The sequence below is a fragment of the Dreissena polymorpha genome, chromosome 8 (assembly GCF_020536995.1).
Source record: "Dreissena polymorpha isolate Duluth1 chromosome 8, UMN_Dpol_1.0, whole genome shotgun sequence".
Classification (NCBI taxonomy): domain Eukaryota; kingdom Metazoa; phylum Mollusca; class Bivalvia; order Myida; family Dreissenidae; genus Dreissena; species Dreissena polymorpha.
In genome coordinates this window covers 87,843,505-87,869,318 of record NC_068362.1, presented here as the reverse complement: position 1 = coordinate 87,869,318, position 25,814 = coordinate 87,843,505, and the positions used below count along the sequence as shown (strand labels likewise).

Below are 25,814 nucleotides of genomic sequence, written 5' to 3'. Positions count from 1 at the left end.
AAAAAATATTTGATTATGTATTTTTATGGAATAATTCGTTCGATTTTACTTTTTTGCGTGACATGCTGCCAACTTTCGCTGGCGACTAGCTACAACAACATGCCGCACCATCGACTGTAATAAAGAACGTGTCAAGTAATAAAGCAATTAATCAATACCGTTGTGATAACAAATAGGGGGTACGTTTTGATAACTGACACTATTGCTTTTTGACTCGCTAAAATTAAAATAGCGAACTGTGGTGAGTGGGAGCTATTAGCGAAGACGTATTGGACACGTTTATTGAACTTGCGATAAAAAACAGCTGAGACATTGAACGGCTTATTTTGATGTTTGCTGATTGCTCGCAAAAATACCGTGTTTATAAGTAACAATTTTATGAAGAATTGCATTCGTAGTTAAAATCTTGACCAGTTAACGTTGTTTTGTTTATCAAAAACTAATATCATAATGATAAGTTACGTCCAACGATTCCACCATTACCGCCCGATGCAAGTTTTATTTAAGAAAGAAAATTATAAACTAATTTAATAATTAAAAATCAATTAAATATATTTAAACAAGAAACCATCGGAGATGGGTGATGCTCCCCAAAGGTTTTTTTTGTCACAATATTGCACTATATATTCAGATAAAAGAAAATGCCTTGAGGGCACAGTAGTTGGGGGACAAGAATTTTTTTATATAAAATTTCAAAGGGCCATAACTCTGTGAAAAATCATCTGACCAGAACCCGCTGATAATATGCACATCTCCTCTTGGTAGTGAAGTTTCCCATAAAGTTTCATTGTATTCCGGTCATTAGTTGCTGAGAAATAGCCCGGACAAGAATTGCACTATATGTACACTTAATGGTAAGTTTTCAAAGGGCAATAACTCTGTGAAGAATCATCCGACCAGACCCCGCTGATAATATGCACATCTCCTCTTGGTAGTGAAGCTTCTCATAAAGTTTCATTGAATTCCGGTCATTAGTTGCTGAGAAATAGCCCGGACAAAAATTGTGCACGGACGGACACACAGAGGGACGGACAGACGAAGCAGCGACTATATGCTCCTCCCTAATTTTTTTGGGGGAGCATAAAAATAAAACCGTTAGCTTTAGTATTTGTGTAATTGCTTTAAATTTGCGCGTAATGGTACGTTAACAAACATACGTAACTATCAGTATTTGAGATCATAATACTTGATTACTTCGCTATTAAATAAATGTACTGATAATATTAAACATTCAACTTTCATTTCGTTCAAAATGAATTTAATTTGCATTCGTGTCTTTTATTTCACACATTTTTTAATTGTATAATGAAAATCAAATGATACTACTTCGGCTACAAACGTTAAAATGCAAACAACAAAATATGCAATTATCAAAAAAAGAAGAGATGCAAATTTGTTGAACACACATGACCCACTTTACGTCGAATTGAAAGGGGAAAAACACATTTCCATATTAAGCCAATTTGAGTTTCAAAAATTAAAAGAGAATGAACAAAGGAACACACCATTTTTCTGAGCGATACGACGCAAACGTAATATAAGCGGCCCAACCAAAAAATAAGTTTATAACACGTGAAAATGAATATTGAGTAGTTTTTTAATTTTTTACTCCTATGCATTAACAAAGGAAAAATAAATAAAATATATAGCATACATTTACAAAATCATTTAAATTAATTGTATAATACATTTTATTACGAAACTGGCATGCTTTCAACACAAACGATTTCAAATTTGAAATTACTTTTGTTTCTACAGAGCGGTTCGAGCGGTTTGACATTTTTTACGTACCATTAATCATTTTTACTACTTAAGGTGTTTCGGTTAACCGGTTAATAACCGGTTACGGAAAAAAGGTTAACCGGTTAATGATTTTTGTAACCTCTTGCATCCCTAATAATAAAGAAGGCTTGACTGTTTGTTTAACCAGATTGTCTGCCATCTGGCTTTTTAATGATTATTCGCTTCTCTTTCTGTACTTGACCCTTTCCCACTCAGAAGCAAAGTGAAAAATGGCTATGTGCAAACAGCATTGAACCAGAACAGCCTGTGAGTAACTGGAGTAACTCGCAGTCTGTTCAGGTGTGCTTCTGTTTGCTGCTTATCAGTATCTTAGGGTTTGAAATGAAGCCTTTAAAACTTGAATCTAGTAAGAAAGGTCTTAAACTAAATTAAACTTTCTAAACAACTACAAATACTTCAAAATACGTATCTAAGTGGTAATGGATTAAGAAACAGCTTTTACCAACTATTATATAGATTTGACTGTCAGTGTGTTGCTATTCCTGCCTTTGTTCCCTTCCAGTACATTGCTATAATGCTTATTAATGAGCCACACCATGCAAAAATGGGTCATATACAATATGCAGCAAACATAACTCCAGCTCAGCCTGCGCAATCGCGCACTATATTCAGAGGCTCTGCTATCCACTATGTATACATCCAACAAAACCAAACGGGCTACAATATGCACTCACATCTTGTATGCGCGGTTCCCGGTACTTCAGTATGAGACGAATGATAAACTGGGACACCATGTTTTTGGACACCTTGTTCTCGCTGAATGACGTGTAGTTCATCTGCAGGGTCTCCAGATCATCTTCCTGTCAACAGAGGGCAGTGGTCAACAGTGGTCAACTGTGGTCAATTGTCAACAGTGGTCAGTGGTCAACAGAGGGTAGTGGTCAACAGTGGTCATTGGTCAACAGTGGTCAACAGAGGTCAGTGGTCAACAGTGGTAAGTGGTCAACAGTGGTCAGTGGTCCACAGTGGGCAGTGGTCAACAGTGGTCAGTGGTCAACAGAGGGTAGTAGTCAACAGTGGCAGTGGTCAACAGTGGTCAACAGAGGGTAGTGGTCAACAGTGGTCAACAGAGGGTAGTGGTCAACAGTAGTCAGTGGCCAACAGTGGTCAACAGAGGGTAGTGGTCAACAGTGGTCAGTGGTCAACATTGGTCATTGGTCAACAGTGGTCAGTGGTCAACAGAGGGTAGTGGTCAACATTGGTCATTGGTCAACAGTGGTCAGTGGTCAACATAGCATAGTGGTCAACAGTGGTCAGTGGTCAACAGTGGTCAGTGGTCAACAGAGGGTAGTGGTCAACAGTGGTCAGTGGTCAGTGGTCAGCAGTCAGTGGTCTACAGTGGTCAATGTTCTGCTTACAAATACAAAAAAAATGAGCATAAAAATTTAAGTGTTTTCAAAATGATACTTACAAAAGTGCAACTTACTGACATGCATAGAAAGGTTATCTAAATGTTTCAATTTGCAAAAAATCATAAATACTATATAATACTTTTTAAAAATACTTTTGCGTTACCTTCAAATAGGAATTTTAGGCTGTCATTTGGGATAAATATACACTTTTTGACATTAGGAACAGGGCTGAATTTTGGCCCTAAATTTCACACAATTTTTTTTTTAAACACAAGCTTTGGGGCGTGAGGACAGACGGGCGAGCAAGGGCAATGTTTAATGCCTCCCACTTCATGGGTGCATACAAATTATGAGCAGCACATAGGGATACTCTTAAGGTTTTTGTAAACCAATGAAATAACCCTAAAATCACAAACCTCGTGCCAGACAAAAAATATCATCAAATTGAGCCAGAAAAACAGGGCTTCTTGCATACAAGTAAAGTGTTGTCCCAGCTTAGCCTTTGAAGTCAACATAGGCTAATCAGGGACGACACTGTCTGCCAAGGCTTGATTTTTGTTCAGAAACAACTACCTTCAAACCAAAAACAATGTAAAAGCAGACAGTAACGTGTCTCTGATTAGCCTGTGCAGAGTGGACAACAGTTAAGTACATGTACATACATGAGTTAAGCCTAGTTCTTTAATGGGCGGCTCATTAAAATTTCCATTACATTAAACACACAAAAACTCATTCAGTTCTGCGGACTATTTACTCCAAGGAAAGGGTAGACAACCATGTAAACACCCTTTAATATCAAGTTCATACCAGACAAAGGACATTATATAATTGAATAACATTGGTTTTACAGAAAATTAACTCATATATGAGCTGTGCTTTGTGAAAAGGGGGTTTATTGCATGTGCATAAAGTGTTGTCCCAGATGTGCAGTTCGCACAGGCTAATCAGGGACAACACTTTCTGCCTAAACTGGATTTTTGCAAGTAAGATACATTCTGTAAATGATAAGTACCATAAAAGCGGAAATTACGCACATGCATTAAACCCCCTTTTCACAGAGCGCAGCCCATGTATTTCTGCGGCTCTTACCCCTAGGAATGGATAGACAACAGAGGCAAACGCCCTGAAGTCTTCCACCTCATGCCAGTCGATGGCGTCAATGAAGTCGCACAGCAGCATCGTGTAGCGGAACACGGCGCCCTCTAGGTTACCCACCAGGATGTGGGCAAACAGCTGGACTATCTGCAGATCACCGGTAATAATATTGGATTAATATGTATGAAAAGTAAACAAATGTGTTCGTTTGTAGCAGTGTATTGCACTTATTAAGTTATGAGACAACAGTGTATTACACTATTTATAAGTTATGAGACATCAGTGTATCGCACTATTTATAAGTTATGAGACATCAGTGTATTGCACTATTTATAAGTTATGAGACATCAGTGTATTACACTATTTATAAGTTATGAGACATCAGTGTATTACACTATTTATAAGTAATGAGACATCAGTGTATTGCACTATTTATAAATTATGAGACATCAGTGTATTACACTATTTATAAGTTATGAGACATCAGTGTATTACACTATTTATAAGTTATGAGACATCAGTGTATATTACACTATTTATAAGTTATGAGACATCAGTGTATTACACTATTTATAAGTTATGAGACATCAGTGTATTACACTATTTATAAGTTATGAGACATCAGTGTATTACACTATTTATAAGTTATGAGACATCAGTGTATTGCACTATTTATAAGTTATGAGACATATCGTTACAAACGATTGCTTTTCTATTTAATAAAACTTTAATGTATTGAATGGTTTGCTGCTATTCACATACTGTCAGAAACCAGTTAAGCCCCTTGGTAAATTTTCCACTCATATTATAATAATCAACAAGAGCATAATGGGCGCCACGCTCGACTGTGGTTGCAGTTTTGAATAAATGAAAGCTTGACAGAATTAATTTTTTTAGAGGTCACAGTGACCTTGACCTTTGACCTAGTGACCCAAAATTGGGTGTGGCATGTAGAACTCATCAAAGTGCAGCTACATATGAAGTTTCAAAGTTGTAGGGTGAAGCACTTTGATTTTAGAGCCAATATTCAAAAACTTGACAAAATGTTAAGGTTTTAGCACGACGCGGACGGCGGACACGACGACGGACACGACAGGACGAGCTGGCAATGACAATACCTGGGGTTTTCTCCGAAAACAGCCGAGCTAAAAATTGAGTGCAACCTTTACTTTAAAGCTTGGGGTAACAGGTATTGTGCACCATCTGTCATCTCATAAGGCTGGACATGTGTGGCATCAAATATTTCGAAATTGCTGTTGGAATTTTTATGTAACAACCTACTTAACTTTATTATGTTCATATTTTGATAACTTAATCTATGCTCATGACCTTAACCTTGGAGATATTGATACAAATGTTGCACTTTGTTTTTAATTGAAGAACACATACCATAAGTTGCATGAAAAATGCCCAATAAGGCTTAAATTGCAGTTGGTTAAAAGATGAATAATGCTCATATTTAAGTGCTGACCTTTAAAGGTGACCTTTACTTTATTTTGATATGTTTACCTTATTCTGATATTTTTACCTTAGACAGTTATAATTACTGTTTCTGTCCTGTATGTTGACCTTTTATAATCATAAAACATTATTTTACCCAAAGTTTACATAGAAGCTTCAAAATATTCTCCAGTTTACATTATCTAACTCTGTTTTTTCCTTATCTTGCTCTGTGTTTACCAAATTTTGCTCTGCAATTAGCAGTACCATATCTTGCTCTGCATTTACTTTACCTTGCACTGCATTTACCTTATCTTGCTCTGCGTTAACCATAGCTTGCTCTGCAAGAACCTAATATTGCTCTGCATTTACCTTTTCTGGCTCTGCATTAACCATATCTTGCTCTGTGTTAACCTTATCTTGCTCTGCCTTTACCTTATTTTGCTCTGAATAAACCTTATCTTTCTCTGTGTTTACCTTATCTTGCTCTGAATACTCCACAATGGCCGACAGGAAGTCATAGTTACACAGAAGCATTATGTCCTTCACAATGTACCTCTCCTCCATGAACTTGTACAGCTTGTCCTGTAATTGTGAAAACTGGGCTTAATGCGTGTGCTTACCAGGTCATCCCAGATCAGCCTGTGCAGTCTGCACAGGCTTATCAGGGACAACACATTCCACTTTTATGGATTTTTTTGTATAAAGGGGGTCTGTCCTTAGCAAATATCCAGTGTAAGTGGAAAGTGTCGTCCCCGGTTAGCCTGTGAAGACTGCACTGCCTAATCTGGGACAACAATTTATGCAAATGCATTAAGCCAAGTTTTCCTAGAATAGGGCTCAAAAACTACAGAAGCGTTTGGGAATAAAATCTGTATTATCAAAGTTCTTAAAAGATATTTAAAACACACCTGGCATTGTTGGGCAAAACAAAAAGACAATTAGGATGAATATGTTTCTTTAAGATGGACATATTATATATTTGAAGTAAATAAAAATAGATAAGAATAATTACTAGATTTAAACACACACTGAAGGTCTTTTAACAAAAAAGGTAATATTTGCAGTATGGCTGTCAAAACAACATCATCATGCTAAAAAACATTTGAACTGTTACAGCAGATAATGAATCAACATACAAAAACTGGGACTTATTTTAACAGATGACGTTGATAATGATGATGATGATGATGAGGAGGCAATCACTTTGTCAGAGGGCATAGGCAGTTCAGTACTAAGAACTGGTTTCCCAACAATGCAAGCTTCATATCTATGAAGTTTTGCCTTGATACCTCATATAACAATATTGTTATGCCCTGGTCAAAATTTCAGGATGAAAATTAACAAGGGCAATAACTGTGAAATTACAAAAGCAGTAGGGAGGGCTCTTGCGCACTGTGCATCCAATCATCGAGATCTATCTGTCTATGAAATGTCAAGTTGATACCTTGAATATTTTGCTAGATGTTACCCAAGCAACATTTAAATAGAATAAATTAATAAAGGGCTATAACTCTCAAAATTTTACAGCAAGAGTTATTGCCCCCTGCAAACCTCCTTAATGTGATCTACGTACCTACATTGTTTCAAAATGATGCCTCTAATAGTTTGAGGATGTAAGAATACAAATAACAACTGGATATAACATTGAGAAAAGGGAAAAAAAGAGATATGGATCTTGTGCATTGCACACCGCCTCAATGAGATCTACCTACGTATGAAGTTACAAGATACCTCTAATAGCTTAATTGTGAGATATGCTCTGGACAAGAAAATCTTGAGTTTGAGATTTTATAAAACAAAGGCGACAGACAGAAAGCGCGAAACAAGTACTACCCCCAAGGGCATAGCGAGCCCACCAAGGATGTGAAGGAACATTTTAGGTGGTCCGGGGGAATTCCCACCTCCAACCCCTGGGAAAAAATGGCAGTAATGGGCGCAGACATACTTTTTCTCACTATAGTTTTTAAAAACAAGAAACCATCGGAGACGGGTGATGCTCCCCAAAGTTTTTTTTTGTCACAATATTGCACTATATATTCAGATAAAAGAAAACGTCTTGAGGGGCATAACTTTGGACAAAATAATACGATGGATGGTTTAGAAACTTAAAACTTTCAAAGGGCCATAACTCTCTAAATAAATCATCTAACCAGAACCTACAAATAACATGCGTATCTCCTCAAGGTAGTTAAGCTTCCCTAAAGCTTCATTGAATTCCAGTCAGTAGTTGGGGAGAAATAGCCCGGACAAGAATTGCACTATATGTACAGTTTATAGAAAATTTCAAAGGGCCATAACTCTGTGAAAAATCATCCGACCATAACCGGTTGATAATATGCACATCTCCTGTTGGTAGTGAAGCTTCCCATAAAGTTTCATTGAATTCCCGTAATGAGTTGCTGAGAAATAGCTCGGACAAGAATTGCACTATATGTACAATGGAAAATTTCAAAAGGCCATAACTCTGTGAAAAATCATCCGACAAGAACCGGCTGATAATATGCACATCTCCTCTTGGTAGTGAAGCTTCCCATAAAGTTTCATTGAATTCCGGTCATTAGTTGCTGAAAAATAGCCCGGACAAGAATTGCACTATATGTACAGTTAATGGAAAATTTCAAAGGGTCATAACTCAGTGAAAAATCATCAGACCAGAACTGGCTGATAATATGCACATGTCCTCTTAGTAGTGAAGCTTCCCATAAAGTTTCATTGAATTCCGGTCATTAGTTACTGAGAAATAGCCCGGACAAGAATTGCACTATATGTACAGTTAATGGAAAATTTCAAAGGGCCATAACTCTGTGAAAAATCATCTGACTAGAACCCGCTGATAATATGCACATGTCCTCTTAGTAGTGAAGCTTCCCATAAAGTTTCATTGAATTCCGGTTATTAGTTGCTGAGAAATAGCCCGGACAAAAATTGTGCACGGACGGACGGACACACGGACAGACGAAGCGGCGACTATATGCTCCGCCCAAAAATTTTGGGGGAGCATAATAAACTATTCGTTTCTTTGAAAGATGGCAATTCACTAGCATAGCTGAAGTTTGGTTAGAGGAACTGCATGTTCCAACTCTTGGTAGAGGCATAGGATATGACGTTGGTCATCATCCACACCGTTTCAACTGAACAACATGGATCTGGATATGACGTTGGAACATCACAGGAATTGATTGCTTTGAAATACTTGCGGCACAGTAAAAAACTTTGTTTACAGCTATTTACATACACAGGTCACTCAATCAGACGGTCTTAACAATATAATGGTTTTAAACCATAAACGCTGGAGAGGTTACATAATACTATTAAAAATGTGCTATCTATTCTTAATTTGGGTGCATTCAACTAGAGTAAAAAGGCTACGCTTGCTTTCTTAGTTTTGACTATGAACTCGTTGAAACAGTATAATATTTGATGTTTGAATTCTCTAAGGGTAACCCCCCACAGTCTTCTTTTTTTTTGCATTTTCGGCGTTTTATTTTTTTTATTTTTCATAATGATGTGCAGGCACGTGCCTACACTGCCTACGCACGGCTATGCAACTGACCCTAACAAATTTGTACATAATCAATCAATACCATAATAGAATCGTGCATGTCCTCTTCTTTACCGTTGTCATCTTCAAATATGACGTACGTCCAGAACTGTTCTATGATGGAAATGCACCTCTCCTAAACAAAGCAAGCATACAAATATTTAATAAAATGTAAATGCTTTTACTTTACAGTGACTTTTTTGTAAAAAAATTACTGCCTCTTACAGGCTGTTTCGCAATTGCAAAAAGTATTTAAGTCTGTTTCCCAATAATAAAAAGTAACATTTTATCCCAAAAATCTGACTAAATTTCCCACAAAATATGCAAAACTTTTCCAACAAACTCAATAATTGGTTTATTGAGTTTATTATACAGCAACTTAATTCCATAGCACTTCATAATATAAATTTTAGACAGCAGTTAAATATGCACTTATATATAATTGGTATACTGTTATTTATAATCATATTCATAATGTTAATTTTTTCCCAAATTTATGGTCTCGCTTTTTTCCCAATCAAAAAGACACAGGCTGTAAAATATAAAGCGAAAAAAAAATTACTGCTTTTGATCTCCTCCATTGGGCAACCAACGGGGATCAATTGATATCTGAGCTAACCAGTTTATCTCTGCCCTATAGCAAATCAGTATTCAACGTAGGCACAGGTTTCATAAAGTATAAAACTTTAGATCTATTTGAGCAAAGCTCTGGGAAAACTGGGCTTAATGCATGTGCGTCAAGTAACGTACCAGATTGGACTGTGTGGACTGCACAGGCTAAACAGGGAGGACACTTTCTGCTTTAATGGTAGTTTTTGTTTAAAAGAGGCAGGCTGATCAGGTTTTATTCTGTTTGCTGCTCACCAGTTTCTGAGATTTGGAAATGTCAAGCCTGTTAAACCTAAACCCATTAAGAAAAGTATTGAATACAATTTATTTTATTAGGGGCTATACATAAGTCAAAATGCCTATATGTGATGTAAATGGGTTAAATAATGCAGAAAAGGTCCTTAATAATAATTTTTTTAATGAGACTGTTATTAACAAACAAATACCAGAGGGATTGGCCGTGGAACATCCCTCTCCAGACTGGACCTCTGTTTGAAGTCATCAAACACCGACAGTAGACTGTATCTCTGAAAACAACATTAACAATTGTAAGTGTGTTTGCTTAATGTTCTTTCATACATAAAACATTCATCAATAATCAATCATGTTTCAATTCAAAACATAATGTCAATCACCTGAACTACACATAATATGAATGTCAACACATCTGAGTTCAAGTGGTACAACAATTGTAGAAGATTTGTCTCCATGACTTTTTTTTTAAGTGACCCAGTTTTAAACTTGGCTTAGGTATTGTCAAGACAAACGTTCCAGTTTAAATTTAATTAGGCTACAAATGACGCCTTAAGAGTGATAATGCGTGTTTATAAGGTTTTAACCTTGTGACCTAGTTTTGAACCCACTTGACCTGGATATGAACTAGATATTGTCAACTTAAACATTATGACTAAGTTTCCTTACAATTAAGACAAAACTGTGTTTTATATGTATTATGGCCACGTATAAGCAGCACTTATTCTGCCTTGCTTTATTAGCTGGATGTTATAGCAACACGGTAGAGTGTCTGCCTTGGAACAAGTAAAGCCCCGGTTCAATCCCCGTTGTGGTATGACATTTTTCTAGCTGTGTTACATGTAATGTTCTTCCATAAAAAAAGGCTTATTCAATAATCAATCATTTTAAATCAATTATCAATCATTTTATAAAAAACAAAACATAATGTCAAGCCCCTGAACTTATTTTTGCATTTGTCTGCATGTAAACAAGAATGCCACCATGGCCCTTAAACATTCCAGTGGTACAACAATTGTTAAATTTGACCTTATGACTTTGTTTTCATGTGGCCCAGTTTTAGACTTGGCTAAGGTATTGTCAAGACAAACATTCAAGTTTAAGTTTAAGTAGGTTACAAATGACACCATAAGAGTGATAATACGTGTTTATAAGGGATTTACCTTGTGACCTAGATTTTGAACCCACTTGACCTGGATTTGAACTAAATATTGTCAAGATAAACATTATGACTAAGTTTCCTTAGAATTAAGAATAAACTATGGCTACTAGAGTGGTTAAGAGCACAATATTGACAATGCAAAACACACCAAGCTCCAGGCGGAACATAGACTAACTACAAGAGCTCAGTTTGAGCATTTCCTGCTCAGGTGAGCTAAAAACAGCTTACCATCAGGAGATCTGATGCCAAAGAATTAAATCAGATGGATATTTACCCTTTATGCTAAAATACCCACTTTCATGTGTTTGTAGTCCCTTAGAAAATCAATTTAAATTGAAGAATTATCCTACTATATTCAAGTCTGAAAGGCTTCATTATAAACCCTGAGATATTCATGAGCAGCAAGCGGCATAAACCCTGAACAGCCTGCAAATTAGGTGCAAGCTGTTCTGGTTTCATGCTGGTTGTATATAGCCTGCAAGTTACTTGCAAGCTGTTCTGGTTTTATTGTTGTTGCATATAGCCTACAAGTTATGTGCAAGCTGTTCTGGTTACATGCTGGTTGTTAATTATAACATGATTCTAATTCATGCTTCAGACCATCATTTATACTATAATGTATTAAAAGCTAGGAACTTGAAACCCTTGCGTCATAATCTCAAACCCCGGCTACACACATAACAATTTTCACCTTGCTTCTAAGTGGGAAAGGGTTACCCTGCTTGGACTACACATGCATTCAGCCAAGTTTGCCAAAGCAAAGCTCATTTTTGACATTTTGAAAAAATATAAAAATCTGTGAACAGGCTGCTTAAATCAACAAAGTTTTTACAAATGATGTGACTTGCTTCATATTTGGTTTTACAAATACACTCAAAGACACTTGTAATGCTACAAAAAAAAATAAAAAAATTGTATGGCTCAGGATATCTACTTGAAATTACGCACATTTTCTACAAAGTTACATTTAAATAATTCATCCATGACTCTCCTGGCACCAATTAAGGCTGGTGTGGTTTTCTTGTGCTGCACGCGCAAATGAATGTACATGAACAACATTGATGTTCTTTTTCCTATTATTGCTTTTAACAAAAACATGATTGAAAATACAAAAAATGTGTTTTAATAGTTGATTAAAAGTGAATGTTTTCGAGAACAAATTGCAGACTGGTAGAACATAATAGCAACCATGTTGTGGAACACACTAAGCTCTTCCCCCACATGCGACACATGCATTACAAAAGTATCACATAACACATGACAGACATATGCTCTGACATAAACATTACCCCATCCAAAAATCATTTAACAGTTTTGCAACAAGTTCACCACAGGCATAAAGACACAACCTTGAATACTTTGTAGTGTATGTTATCTTGAATGGACCCATATTAAAGAATGGACAAGTGTTCAAAGAGAATTCAGTCAATATAATTAGTCCTCTAGAAGATAAAGGTGTAAACCAGTCATCAAAATAAAGAGTTAACATTTACTCAGCAACCAGTCTTTTTGAGTGCATTTTCCAACAAGATTAATTGTTTAATGATTATCACTGAAAGTAAATATTTTAAGATGTTGTCATAGTCTGACTTTTTATTTTAGAGTTTTAATGCTGTTTATTGATGATTCTTCAAAAAGTAGATTTATACAAATAAATTCTTGGAATTATTGACATATGATTCCAAATGTAAACAAATTCCACTCATAAATAATTGAAAACCTATAAAAAAAAATGTATGTGTTGCATTTAAAGGGCTTTTCCAATACCATCTTTTTCAAACCATGAGTGAAATGCACCCATTTCAACAAAAAGTATGAAATGTACCTATTTCCACAAAAAGTGTGAAATGCACATATTAAAAGAATGTGTGACATACGCCTATTTCAACAAAGTTTGTGACATGCGCCTATTTTAACAAAATATGTGACATGCACCTATTTCAACTAAATATGTGAAATGCACCCATTTCAACAACAAAATGTGAAGTGCATCGATTTCCACAAAAATACATGAAATGCACCATATTAAATTTCAACAAAATGTGTGACATGCACCTATTTCAAAAAGCATGTGTCAACATAAAAGTGTTACAGACACTGACGCCTCCACAAAACATATTCGAACTGAGACAAATCCACTATACATTTTATAATGGACAAAAAGAATAAAGGCCATAATTCCTCCACGACTGGTTTAAGTCAGAGTTCCTTTCTTAACTTAAAGGTCATTAAGCTGTGAAAGTTTGAACTAAATCCACCAAGCAATAAGAGGACCTGACGACACAATATTTTGGGACTATATATTCCTTCAAAAATAACACAGATAAAGGGATGTTATTCTGACAAAACTTGTCACAGCAAAAATTCCTTTCTTTACGATCAACAATACATTCAACTTTGAAAGTTTAAGCAAGAGGCACACAGTATTTAAGGAGGCATTAAAAACACCAGCTACTGGATGTGCAGACAAACAGAATGGAAGGACAAGTGCAATGCTTAAAGCGTCACATTCCGTGGTGGCATACTAATAAATTAAAGATTGTTGTAAGCAGCTCTAGGAAAGAACTCTTATGTTAAAGTATTATACTAAAAGAAGTCTGTTATAAATACACCTCAAAATAGAAGTTAATTTTGTAAACATGTTTTGATAAATATTTATCTTCTGTATCATTAGTTTAAATGGTAACTACCAATAGACAATGCCTGCTTAAATTTTGTTAAGTACTTGAAAAAACAACATTATTTTTTTAAACTTTAAGATGGTGGTTTGAAAAATCCAGTATTTCAGACATCAAATTGTCTATCAATAAAATTGGTGCTTTGATGGCAACTGCCTGATTTGCTAGTTTTTATTTTGTGAAAACATCAAAATTGTGCAACCATGGTGATTTTCTATAACAACAATCATGTGCTCAGTTTTACCTTGCCTCCGAAATGTGTCTATGTTTTTTATACAGTAAACAGCATTGCTTTTATAAATATTCTAGAAAATAATCCAGTAAAGCAAGATTACAAATTATTTAAATGCAGAATTTGTAAACATTTTTGGAGACCTTTGCTTAAGTGAAAATTAAAATCACACAAGATATAGAAAATATATGGCCCTGACTTCCAGCACAGCCTTCAATATGTTAAATGATATATGCATGCCTCTGTGACCTTATCCTAAACAAGGGACAAAATTGTCACACAACCAGGTTTTCAATTTGAAAAAAAAAGTCTGATAAAGGGAGACAAGTCAAACTGAATTGATTGTTTAAAATTAACCCCCTTTGTTTCAAAATAAATCTATTTTTAGTCATGGCAACCTTGGCCTTGGAGATATTGACGTAATTCTTTTGTGCGACACACTGTCCAATGATGGTGAACAAATGTTCCAAATGATTTTAAAATCTCACAATGAATGACATAGTTATGGCCCGGACAAGCTTATTTATGGCCATTTTTTACCTTTGAACTCAAAGTATGATCTTGACCTTGGAGATATCGACGTAATTCTTTCGCCCGACACAACGTCTAATGATGGTAAACAAATGTGCCAAATATTTTAAAATCTCACAATGAAAGACAAAGTTATGGCCCGGACAAGCGTGTTCTGCCCGCCAGCCAGCCATCCAGCCCGCCAGCTAGCCCGCCAGCTAGCCCGCCAACATTTGCCAATCTAATGACCAGTTTTTTCCTTCGGAAAACCTGGTTAAATATATCTTGAAAAATCAAAAGGAATCTGCCTTCCCTCAAGAGTAAAAAGGAGACAATTTGAGCTTTAAAACAATCATCAACAACAGAAACACTGAAACATCTCTCACCATGTGAATCTCACTGCCTGCCCCACTGGTCATCCCGTCTCGACTCGAGTCAATGGACACTAAGGAGCCTGGACCACCCCGGACACTCTGTTCTCGACTCGTGTCAAACTGCTTGCCAACAGAGGATGGGAAATCAAAGGACACCTCCTCATCATCCTGGGCCTTCATCAGCTCTCTAAAGTGAAGGTTGAAAAATAGCTCTCTCAAATGGAGGTTAAAAAATAGCTCTCTCAAATGGAGGTTAAAAAATAGCTCTATCAAATGGAGGTTAAAAAATAGCTCTCTCAAATGGAGGTTAAAAAATAGCTCTCTCAAATGGAGGTTAAAAAACTTTTATGTGCTCTAGGATAACCAGGCAATATGCATGTGCACAATGAGGCTTATCAGGGACAATGCTTTCCTCTTTATGCCCCCAAAAACGCTTTGATAGAAGTTATGAGCATTTTTCGAAACCTAAACACAGACCCTAAGTTCAAGGTCAAGGTCACAAGGGTCAAAATTTGTGTGCGTATGGAAAGGCCTTGTCCATATACACATGCATACAAAATATGAACGTTACATCTAAGGCGACATAAAAGCTATGAGCATTTTTCGAAACCTTAACGCATAGTGTGACAGACAGATGGACAGACGGACGGACAGACGGACAGTGCAGTCACTATATGCCCTCCTTCAGGAGCATAAAAATCATTGTTCCTTATATCAATAGGTGAAATTTCAACGCTAGATGATGTCTGGTAAAATAGATTAGGTCCACGCTTTCGCTCGTAAATGTTCGGATAGTCGCAAGAAATTCACATGGAATATATTGTCACACAAAAAATAATAACGAGCATTTTGTATCAAAAATGGTTAAATCTATGTTACCATAATGTAACAGTAACAAAACACACACTCTTATACTTAAAGAATCATGCACCACACAAAAACATTTACTTAAGTTATGTAGTACATGTTTTACCTCATCAACTCCTTGTTGATTTTCACTTTTGGACGTGAAATCTTGATGTGGGTGCAGTTAATGGGCAACGGGAACACCTTCTCTGAACCTGGGAGCTTGTGAGGACAAATCACAGTCTGAAACAAACAACATCTTCACAAAGGGAAGCGTTTTTTTAACTGCAATACTTAATGCAGATTAAACCAGCAATCAAGAAACACAGTAATAACAAGACTATTGCAAAGCAATATATGTCCCCATCCGTCTCCACCATTGTCAGATTTTTGTTGTTGTTGCCATAGCAACAGAATTTTTGATGTAGAAACAAAAATGAAATGACGTGCATAATGTCCATATTGCCATCTATCCATGTTTCAAGTTTCATGAAAACATATGAGGAACTTTTAAAGTTATCGCAGGATCCAGAAAAGTGTGACAGACAGACAGACGCACAGAGCACAAACCATAAGTCCGCTCCGGTGAAACTGGTAGGGGACAAAAACATGCAACATGGCTTTGCCACAAAACCAGACTTTCAGCTATTTATTTAATTTCAATTATTGTGCAATTCCATGCTTAGTCTACATTTCAGCTTCCTACACTCAAAATTTAAGTTCAATATACTTCCATCCAAACAAAGTTAATGCACGGAAAACAGTTTTTCTACTTTAAGTCACATTGTACTTGATCCATCTGGTTTCAAATGCATTGCCAATAAGGTCTGCTACCAACATAAACAGTTTATGAATTAATTAATTTGATATGGTAAATTGCACTCAAACCAAGATTTTGTAAAAAAGAAAACTATTGCAAAATGTTTTTTTTTTTAACACAGTGTTATGGAAAGAGACTTTGCTGCCCTGATTGAATTTTATAATTGCATACATGTTTGTTAAAGAAATTAAACGCACAACACTTTAAAACAAGACTCGGCAGACTGCATGTACTTCAAGCAAAAAAGCTGACTTTCAAATTGAATAAAAAGTAGAAGCAGAGTTTAGAAATTAACAATGTACACTTTACCTTTTCACCACAGCTTTGACAAAACTTGGCATCTTTAAATTCCTCAAATGATTTGCCCTGGTTGTTGGAGGTGTAAACCATGGCGGCATACTTGCTGAAGACCCGCTCTTGTGGAATGAATGGGTCGTTGTCAGCATCATCTTCATCCTCACCCAGACCCGCCGAAAGAATGGAATCTGGAAAAAGGAAAGAATGTAATCTGGGGGAAATGTGAGGAAATTTTTTATCTGGAAACATTTGCAGGACAGAATGAAATCTGTAACAATGTGAGAAAAGATGGAATCTGGAAACATTTGCAGGACAGAATGGAATCTGGAAACAATTTGATGAAAAGATGGAATCTTAACAAAATGTGAGAAAATAACAGAATCTGGAAACAACATGAGGAAACCTTAAATAATGGAATCTGGAAACATTGAGGAAAGAACAGAATCTGGGAACATTGTGAGAACAAAATGGAATCTTTGAACAATATGAGGATAGAATGGAATCTGGGACCAATGGGAGGAAAGAATTGAATCTGGAAACAATTGGAGGAAAGAATTGAAAACAATGTGATAATAGAATAGAATCTGGAAACAATAAAATGATAGAATGACATCTGAAAATAATGTGATCAAAGAATGGAATCTGGAAACAATGTGAGGAAAAAATGGAGTCTGGAAACAATGGAATCTGGAAACAATGTGAGAAAAGAATGTAATCAGGAAACAATGTGATGAAAGAATGTAGTCTGGAATCAATGTCAGAAAAGAATGGAATTTGGAAAACATGTTAGGAAAGAAAGGAATCTTGAAACAATGTTAGGAAAGAATGGAATCTGGAAACAATGTGATGAAAGAATGGAATCTGGAAACAATGGAAGGAGAGAATGGAATCAGGAAACAATGGAAGGAAGAATGGAATCTGGAATCAGGAAAAAATTGCAGAAAATCATGGGATTTGGAAACAATGCACAAAAGCAATTTCTCTCTGAGTTTTAATTCAGACTCAACCCTGAGTTTGAGGAGGAATATGTGCATGTTCTGACATGGAGATTTGAGATTGTTAATGAGCTGACTTAAATTCTCAATACTCAGCTGAGTGGATACTTAATTATCATCTTCTGAGTTGAGCGAAAAGAGAAAGTTCTTGATACTGGGCACAGAGCGTATTATGGTAATTAAGAATACCTGTATAATGCCTGTTTGATGTAGCATATTTGAATTATCATGTGATACAAATTTAACATTAAAAATAAGCAAGGTATTATTTAATAGTGGAATAATACAAATTGCAAATGCATAACTCCATATTTTAAGAAACAATTCATGTAAAATGGGCCATCCTCAAATGATTGTTTGCTTAAGAAAACCCACTTTTGTTTTCTGAAATCAACTACCCACAATATCATGCAATCCACTACCCAAAATATTGTGCAATCCACTACCCACTTTAATGTGGAATCCACTAAAACAACATTGTGAAAGCCACTACCCACAATATTGTACAATCAACTGCCCACAATATTGTGCAATCCAATACCCACACTATTAAGCAATCCACTACCCAAAATATTGTGTTATCCACAACTCACAATATTGTGTTATCCAGTACCAACAATATTGTAAAATCCATCACCAACAATACTGAGCAATCAACTACCCAAAATATTAAGCAATCAACTACCCACAATATTGTGCAATCAACTTCCCACAATATTGAGCAATCCACTACCCACAATATTGTGCAGTCCACTAGCCACAATATTGTGCCATCAACTGCCCACACTATTTTGCAATCCACTTCCAACAATATTGTGGAATCCACTACCCACAATATCGTGCAATCCACTACCCACAATATTGTGCAATCCACTACCCACAATATTGTACATTCAACTGCCCACAATATTGTACAATCAACTGCCCACACTATTGTACAATCCACTACCCACACTATTGTGCAATCAACTGCCCACACTATTCCACAATATTAAGCAATCCACTACCATCAATATTGTGGAATCCATTACCAACAAAACTGAGAAATCCATTACCCACAATATTGTACAATCAACTGCCCACACTATTGTGCAATCCACTACTCACAATATTGTGCAATCCACTACCCACACTATTGTGCAATCAACTGCCCACTCTATTGTGCAATCCACTACCCACAATATTGTGCAATCCACTACCCACATTATTGTGCAATCAACTGCCCACACTATTGTGCAATCCACTACTCACAATATTGTGCAATCCACTACCCACACTATTGTGCAATCCACTACTCACAATATTGTGCAATCCACTACCCACACTATTGTGCAATCAAATGCCCACACTATTGTGCAATCAACTGCCCACACTATTCCACAATATTAAGCAATCCACTACCAACAATATTGTGGAATCCATTACCAACAATACTGAGAAATCCATTACCCACAATATTGTACAATCAACTGCCCACACTATTGTGCAATCCACTACTCACAATATTGTGCAATCCACTACCCACAATATTGTGCAATCAAATGCCAACACTAGTGTGCAATCCACTACCCACAATATTGTGCAATCAACTTCCAACATTATTGTACAATCAACTGCCCACACTATTGTGCAATCAAATGCCCACACTATTGTACAATCAACTGCCCACACTATTCCACAATATTAAGCAATCCACTTCCAACAATATTGTGGAATCCATTACCAACAATACTGAGGAATCCATTACTCATAATTTTGTACAATCCACTTCCCACAATATTGTGCAATCCACTTCCCACAATATTGTGAAATCCACTTCCCCAAATATAATGTGCAATCCACTACCCACAATATTGCACAATCAACTACCCACAATATTAAGCAATCCACTACCAACACTATTGTGGAATCCATTACCAACAATATTGAGGAATCCACTACCCAAAATATTGAGCAACCTACTACCCACAATATTGTGCAATCCACTTCACACAATATTGAACAATCCACTTCCCACAACATTGTGCAATCCAATGACCACACTATTGTGCAATCCACTATCCACAATACTGTGGAATCCACTTCCCAAAATATTACACAATCCACTACCCACCGTATTGTGCAATCCACTACCAACATCATACTGCAATCAACTAAACAAAATATTGTGCAATACACTACTGACAGTATTGTGTAATCCACTACCCACAGTATTGTGCAATCCACTTTCAACAATACCGTGTAATCCACTACCCACAATGCAATCCACTTCCCACAATATTGTATTATCCACTACCCATAGTATTGTTCAATCCACTACCCATATAATTGTGCAATCCACGACCCATGGTATAGCACACTTCACTACAAAATAGCCCTACCTTTTTTTCCACTCAATACTTCATCTGTAGAAAATGGAGGGAAACAAGTTTGATGAACAGAATATCACAAATAAACCAGAACACATTTTAAAAACGTCATATCATTTTAATAAAAATGAAATTTGTACACAAAGTCCATCTAGCTGTAAAGAATAGTTTAGGTAATGAATGACCTTAGCAAATCTGTCATTTTTCAAATATGAATAAAAAAAGTACATGCAAATTAGTCTTCTAGAATATATCGATTTTGCATACAATCAATCTGAAGAAATCCTAAAGAAGTACTGTACAATCATTTATATTGTTAACATGAAAATGTGTGGTCTTTAAAAGAGTGACTCTTCTGTGGTCACAAACATTATTGCATTATGTGGATTTATGTCTGATTTGAGAAAAAAATAGGAATCTGCACCTGTCATTTGCGATGTGCTTGAGCTAAATTCATGTATCTTTTAACACACGAAATGTACTTATGATAATGTCCCATAAATAAAAATTATTTTATAGTATATTTAATGAACCAGATTATTCAGTTGTTTTGCAGAGAATAAACCTATTGAACACATAGATACTAGTCTAGTGGAAACTTTATCACACAGGACACATAATTGAACCCTTTAACACATAGATACATATTTTTACGCATTTGCAGACCCTCAGAAAATTAAATTAAATTACATACCTTTCTTACTAAATTCATGTTTTAAAGGTTTCATTTCCAACCCATAGATACTTATGAGCAGCAAACAGCATAAAACCTGAACAGACTGCAAAATACTGGCAGGCTGTTCTGGTTTTATGCTGGTTGCAAAAGCCATTTTCACTTTGCTTCTTATGGGGGAAAGGGTAAAGGGTACTAATAAATACATGTACTAAAACAAACCACTTATGCAACCACTACCCATAGTGAAACACAATAAAAGGCAAGCTTTATTAAAATCCTTTCAGGGGGACAGGGGATATAGAACGGACGGGACAATGCAGACTCAAACAATAAACCTCTATGTGTGACCTTGACCTTTAGTTGGCATGACTGGACAAAACATTATAGCCTTGATATGGAATAACAGCTTTTTCATGCACGAGGATAAAGTGTCTTCCCAGGTAAGCCTGCGCACTCAATATGGGATAACAGCTTTTTTATGCATGAGGATAAAGTGTTGTCCCAGGTTAGACTGTGCATTCCCCACAAGCAAATCAGGTGCAACAATTTTCGATTCTATTGAATTTTTCACTTGATTTAGCTTTCGTCTACATCAAAATCCATTTATGGCATAGAGTGTTATTCCTGATCAGCCTGTGCACACTGCAGAGGCTCATCTGGGCTGATACTTTATACAGACTCATCTGGGCTGATACTTAATACAGACTCATCTGGGCTGATACTTAATACAGACTCATCTGGGCTGATACTTTATACAGACTCATCTGGGCTGATACTTTATACAGGCTCATCTGGGCTGATACTTTATACAGGCTCATCTGGGCTGATACTTTATACAGACTCATCTGGGCTGATACTTAATACAGACTCATCTGGGCTGATACTTTATACAGGCTCATCTGGGCTGATACTTAATACAGACTCATCTGGGCTGATACTTTATACAGACTCATCTGGGCTGATACTTAATACAGACTCATCTGGGCTGATACTTTATACAGGCTCATCTGGGCTGATACTTTATACAGACTCATCTGAGCTGATACTTAATACAGACTCATCTGGGCTGATACTTTATACAGACTCATCTGGGCTGATACTTAATACAGACTCATCTGGGCTGATACTTTATACAGACTCATCTGGGCTGATACTTAATACAGACTCATCTGGGCTGATACTTAATACAGACTCATCTAGGCTGATACTTTATACAGGCTCATCTGGGCTGATACTTTATACAGGCTCATCTGGGCTGATACTTTATACAGACTCATCTGGGCTGATACTTAATACAGACTCATCTGAGCTGATACTTTATACAGACTCATCTGGGCTGATACTTTATACAGGCTCATCTGGGCTGATACTTAATACAGACTCATCTTGGCTGATACTTTATACAGACTCATCTGGGCTGATACTTTATACAGGCTCATCTGGGCTGATACTTTATACAGGCTCATCTGGGCTGATACTTAATACAGACTCATCTTGGCTGATACTTTATACAGACTCATCTGGGCTGATACTTTATACAGGCTCATCTGGGCTGATACTTTATACAGGCTCATCTGGGCTGATACTTTATACAGACTCATCTGGGCTGATACTTAATACAGACTCATCTGGGCTGATACTTTATACAGGCTCATCTGGGCTGATACTTTATACAGGCTCATCTGGGCTGATACTTTATACAGACTCATCTGGGCTGATACTTTATACAGGCTCATCTGGGCTGATACTTTATACAGGCTCATCTGGGCTGATACTTTATACAGACTCATCTGGGCTGATACTTAATACAGACCCATCTGGGCTGATACTTTATACAGACTCATCTGGGCTGATACTTTATACAGATGCATAAAACCCTGTTTTTTTCCAGAACAAGGCTTATTTTCAGCAAGAATTTATGGAAAGATTTCAGGGGCTGATATAAACAACAGCATTGTGCAATCCACTACCAACAGAGAGGCTTGAAATGTTGATATTGACCTGGTGATTCATGCCTTGTGCATACCTTTCTGCAAATGGTCTCACAGATGAAAATATTTTACCCTCATTTCTTCAAAATATTTGAGCCATGTTCTGTGAAAATGAGGTTTAATTCATGTGCGTAAAGTGTCATCCCAGATTAGCCTTTGCAGTCTGCACAGGCTAATCTGGGATGACACTTTCAGCTTTTATGATATGTTTTGTTAAAAGAAAGTCTCTTCTTAGCAAAAATCCAGTTAAGGCGGAACATGTCGTCCCTGATAAGCCTGTGCTGACTGCACAGACTAATCTGGGACAACACTTTACTCACTTGCGTTAAACCCCTTTACACAAAGCAAAGCCCAATTTATTTTATGAAGCTCGGCAAGCCCAGCAAGCCTAGCAGTTCTTTTGTTCTAAGACTCACCTAATTATAATGTTTTAAAGGATTTATGATGGAAATATATAAAGACACAAACATGTTTTGTTTTACATAAAAAAGATACACAAACTGCACATTCCTATAACCTCCTGTTGTGCAGAAGGGAATAAACAAATTTACTTTTTTAATGTGCAACTTCATCCCTTGTCATAATTGTGCACACATACAAAAATGAGACTGCAAAAAAACAATATTAAGTTTCACAAATAACTGTTCTTCATAAGAAGGAAAAAGAATGTGCTTACAAAAATGTCTATTGATAGTGCCTAGTGCCTTTATTAGTATTTTTTACCTCAGAAAAAATCGCACCCATAACCAATTTTGACCCCAAGGGAATGATTTTAACCCTTTGCATGCTGGGAAATTTGTCGTCTGCTAAAATGCTGTCTGCTGAATTTCTAAAATTAGCATTTTCTTCGATTTTTTTCAAAGAATATTATCAGAATAGCAAACATTTTGGATCCAGATGAGACGCCACGTTCTGTGGCGTCTCATCTGGATCCAAACTGTTCGCAAATTCCTTCAAAATTCGGTTCCCGCACTGAAAGGGTTAACAATCTAATTTGAGAACAACTATATATCATGTTGCATACAAAATATTACGCCTCATGACTTTGTTGTTCTAGATCTTAGAAGATTTTTTAAAGTAATGTTAACATTTAAACAATTTGTGTAGAATTCTACTACCTGATGTCACTTGACCCTGGTTTCAAGTTTCAGGCAAGAACATTTTAAAAGTTATTTACTATATAAATCTATGTAAAACATGTGACCCCAGGTCCTTACCAGTTTTAACTCTAGGGGCATGATTTGAAGAAACTTAGTAGAGGTCTACTATACGATGTTTTGCACAAAATATTAAACCCCAGCTGACCCTGTTACAGTGAACATTTCAGAACACAAGAACTTTTTGGAAAAAGCATTGAAACAAGGTCCTCCAAGGATTGCTGCTGTAAAATTTGGTTAAAATCTGCAAGCGGTTAAGAGGATCTAATTTGAATTACAAGTTTACAGACAAGTGAGCTTACAAAACACATAAGTCTTTAGCACGCTAAAAATATCTCGTAAAAAGAGCAAACATTTTTTTTAACTGTGCCTCTCATTCACCATTCCCAGCCACGCACATGGTGCAGAATCAAACCTAGCAGCTCTTTCCAATGCTCATCGGATATTTTAAGAAACGGAGAAGTTATGAAATTCTCCTGGATTTTGAGACTCTCTTCTTGCAGACGTTTCACACGCCTCTCTTGGTCTCTTGTGAGCAGCAGATCGCCTGAACCATGTCAGAAATTTTTGTTGTGTTGATTGGAGGTGGAAAAATGGAAAATGCCAGTGATTTATGAAAATATTTAACTGTTGGTCAAGTGAAACAATAACAATTATATTTTTAATTTTTATCAAAAACTTCCTTTTTATAGATAAGTTACAGTTTTATGAAGACTTGATGTGACTTTTATCTTGTTGTTTTTTTGGTATTAAATATACAAACTTATCAAAGGACTATATGTACAAACTGTAATATGAAATTTGATTAAAATTCTTTATGGTTACTCTAAAACATTTTGCTGTAAGGATCTGAAGACATCAAAATCATAAAACAGGGCAAGTTAAAGTAACCTTATTATCACTTATTTCCTATGTCCTAATAAAGTTACCTGAACATTCTGCTGCTGAAAAGTTATCACATCCAATAAGTTAATATAAAATTACGCTGTTAACCAAATATTGATTTTTTTTATGTATTTTCTTTTTCTGACATAGAAATTGTTATATAGATGTCATTTATAAAAAATTCACCTTTAAAATTCAGCTGCACTATTTACAAAACACACACGCACAACACAATTGTCTTGACATCTACATCATTACAAATTTACAGCATGTTTTTTATCCATGCTGCGTAAGACAGGCGGTAGATTGTACAAAAGTAACTGGGGCTCAAAATGGCGGCCAATGGCTGATTTTTCGATGTTTTCGTCTGAACTTTTAAAAGGTTTGTACATTTACCATGCTTATTCAACATTATCCTTACGCTCAGGATGATTTCTACTGATATTGATTCAACCTTGGTATAAACCCTGTAAATGCATTATCAATACGAAAATTGAGATTGCATGCACACTGATTATTTCTATATCACTAGGATACAAAAAAACAGAGATTGCATGCATAATAATTATTTCTATATCACTATGATACAACAAAACAGAGATTGCATGCATAATAATTATTTCTATATCACTATGATACAACAAAGCAGAGATTGCATGCATAATAATTATTTCTATATCACTATGATACAACAAAGCAGAGATTACATGCAGAATGATTATTTCTA

The 25,814-nt window shown here is 36.2% G+C and overlaps 1 protein-coding gene across 1 annotated transcript in view; it reads right to left on the bottom strand.

Moving 5' to 3' along the window:
• Nucleotides 1-25,814, bottom strand: part of LOC127842192 (uncharacterized) — a 65,634-nt gene that overhangs the window by 17,030 nt on the left and 22,790 nt on the right. The window contains exons 12-19 of the mRNA XM_052371551.1: nt 17,027-17,202; nt 16,025-16,140; nt 15,064-15,238; nt 10,290-10,370; nt 9,278-9,370; nt 6,168-6,275; nt 4,245-4,397; nt 2,478-2,603 (exon numbers count right to left, since the gene is read on the bottom strand). Coding sequence (XP_052227511.1) covers nt 2,478-2,603; nt 4,245-4,397; nt 6,168-6,275; nt 9,278-9,370; nt 10,290-10,370; nt 15,064-15,238; nt 16,025-16,140; nt 17,027-17,202 — 1,028 coding nt within the window. The remainder of the gene's footprint in view (nt 1-2,477; nt 2,604-4,244; nt 4,398-6,167; nt 6,276-9,277; nt 9,371-10,289; nt 10,371-15,063; nt 15,239-16,024; nt 16,141-17,026; nt 17,203-25,814) is intronic.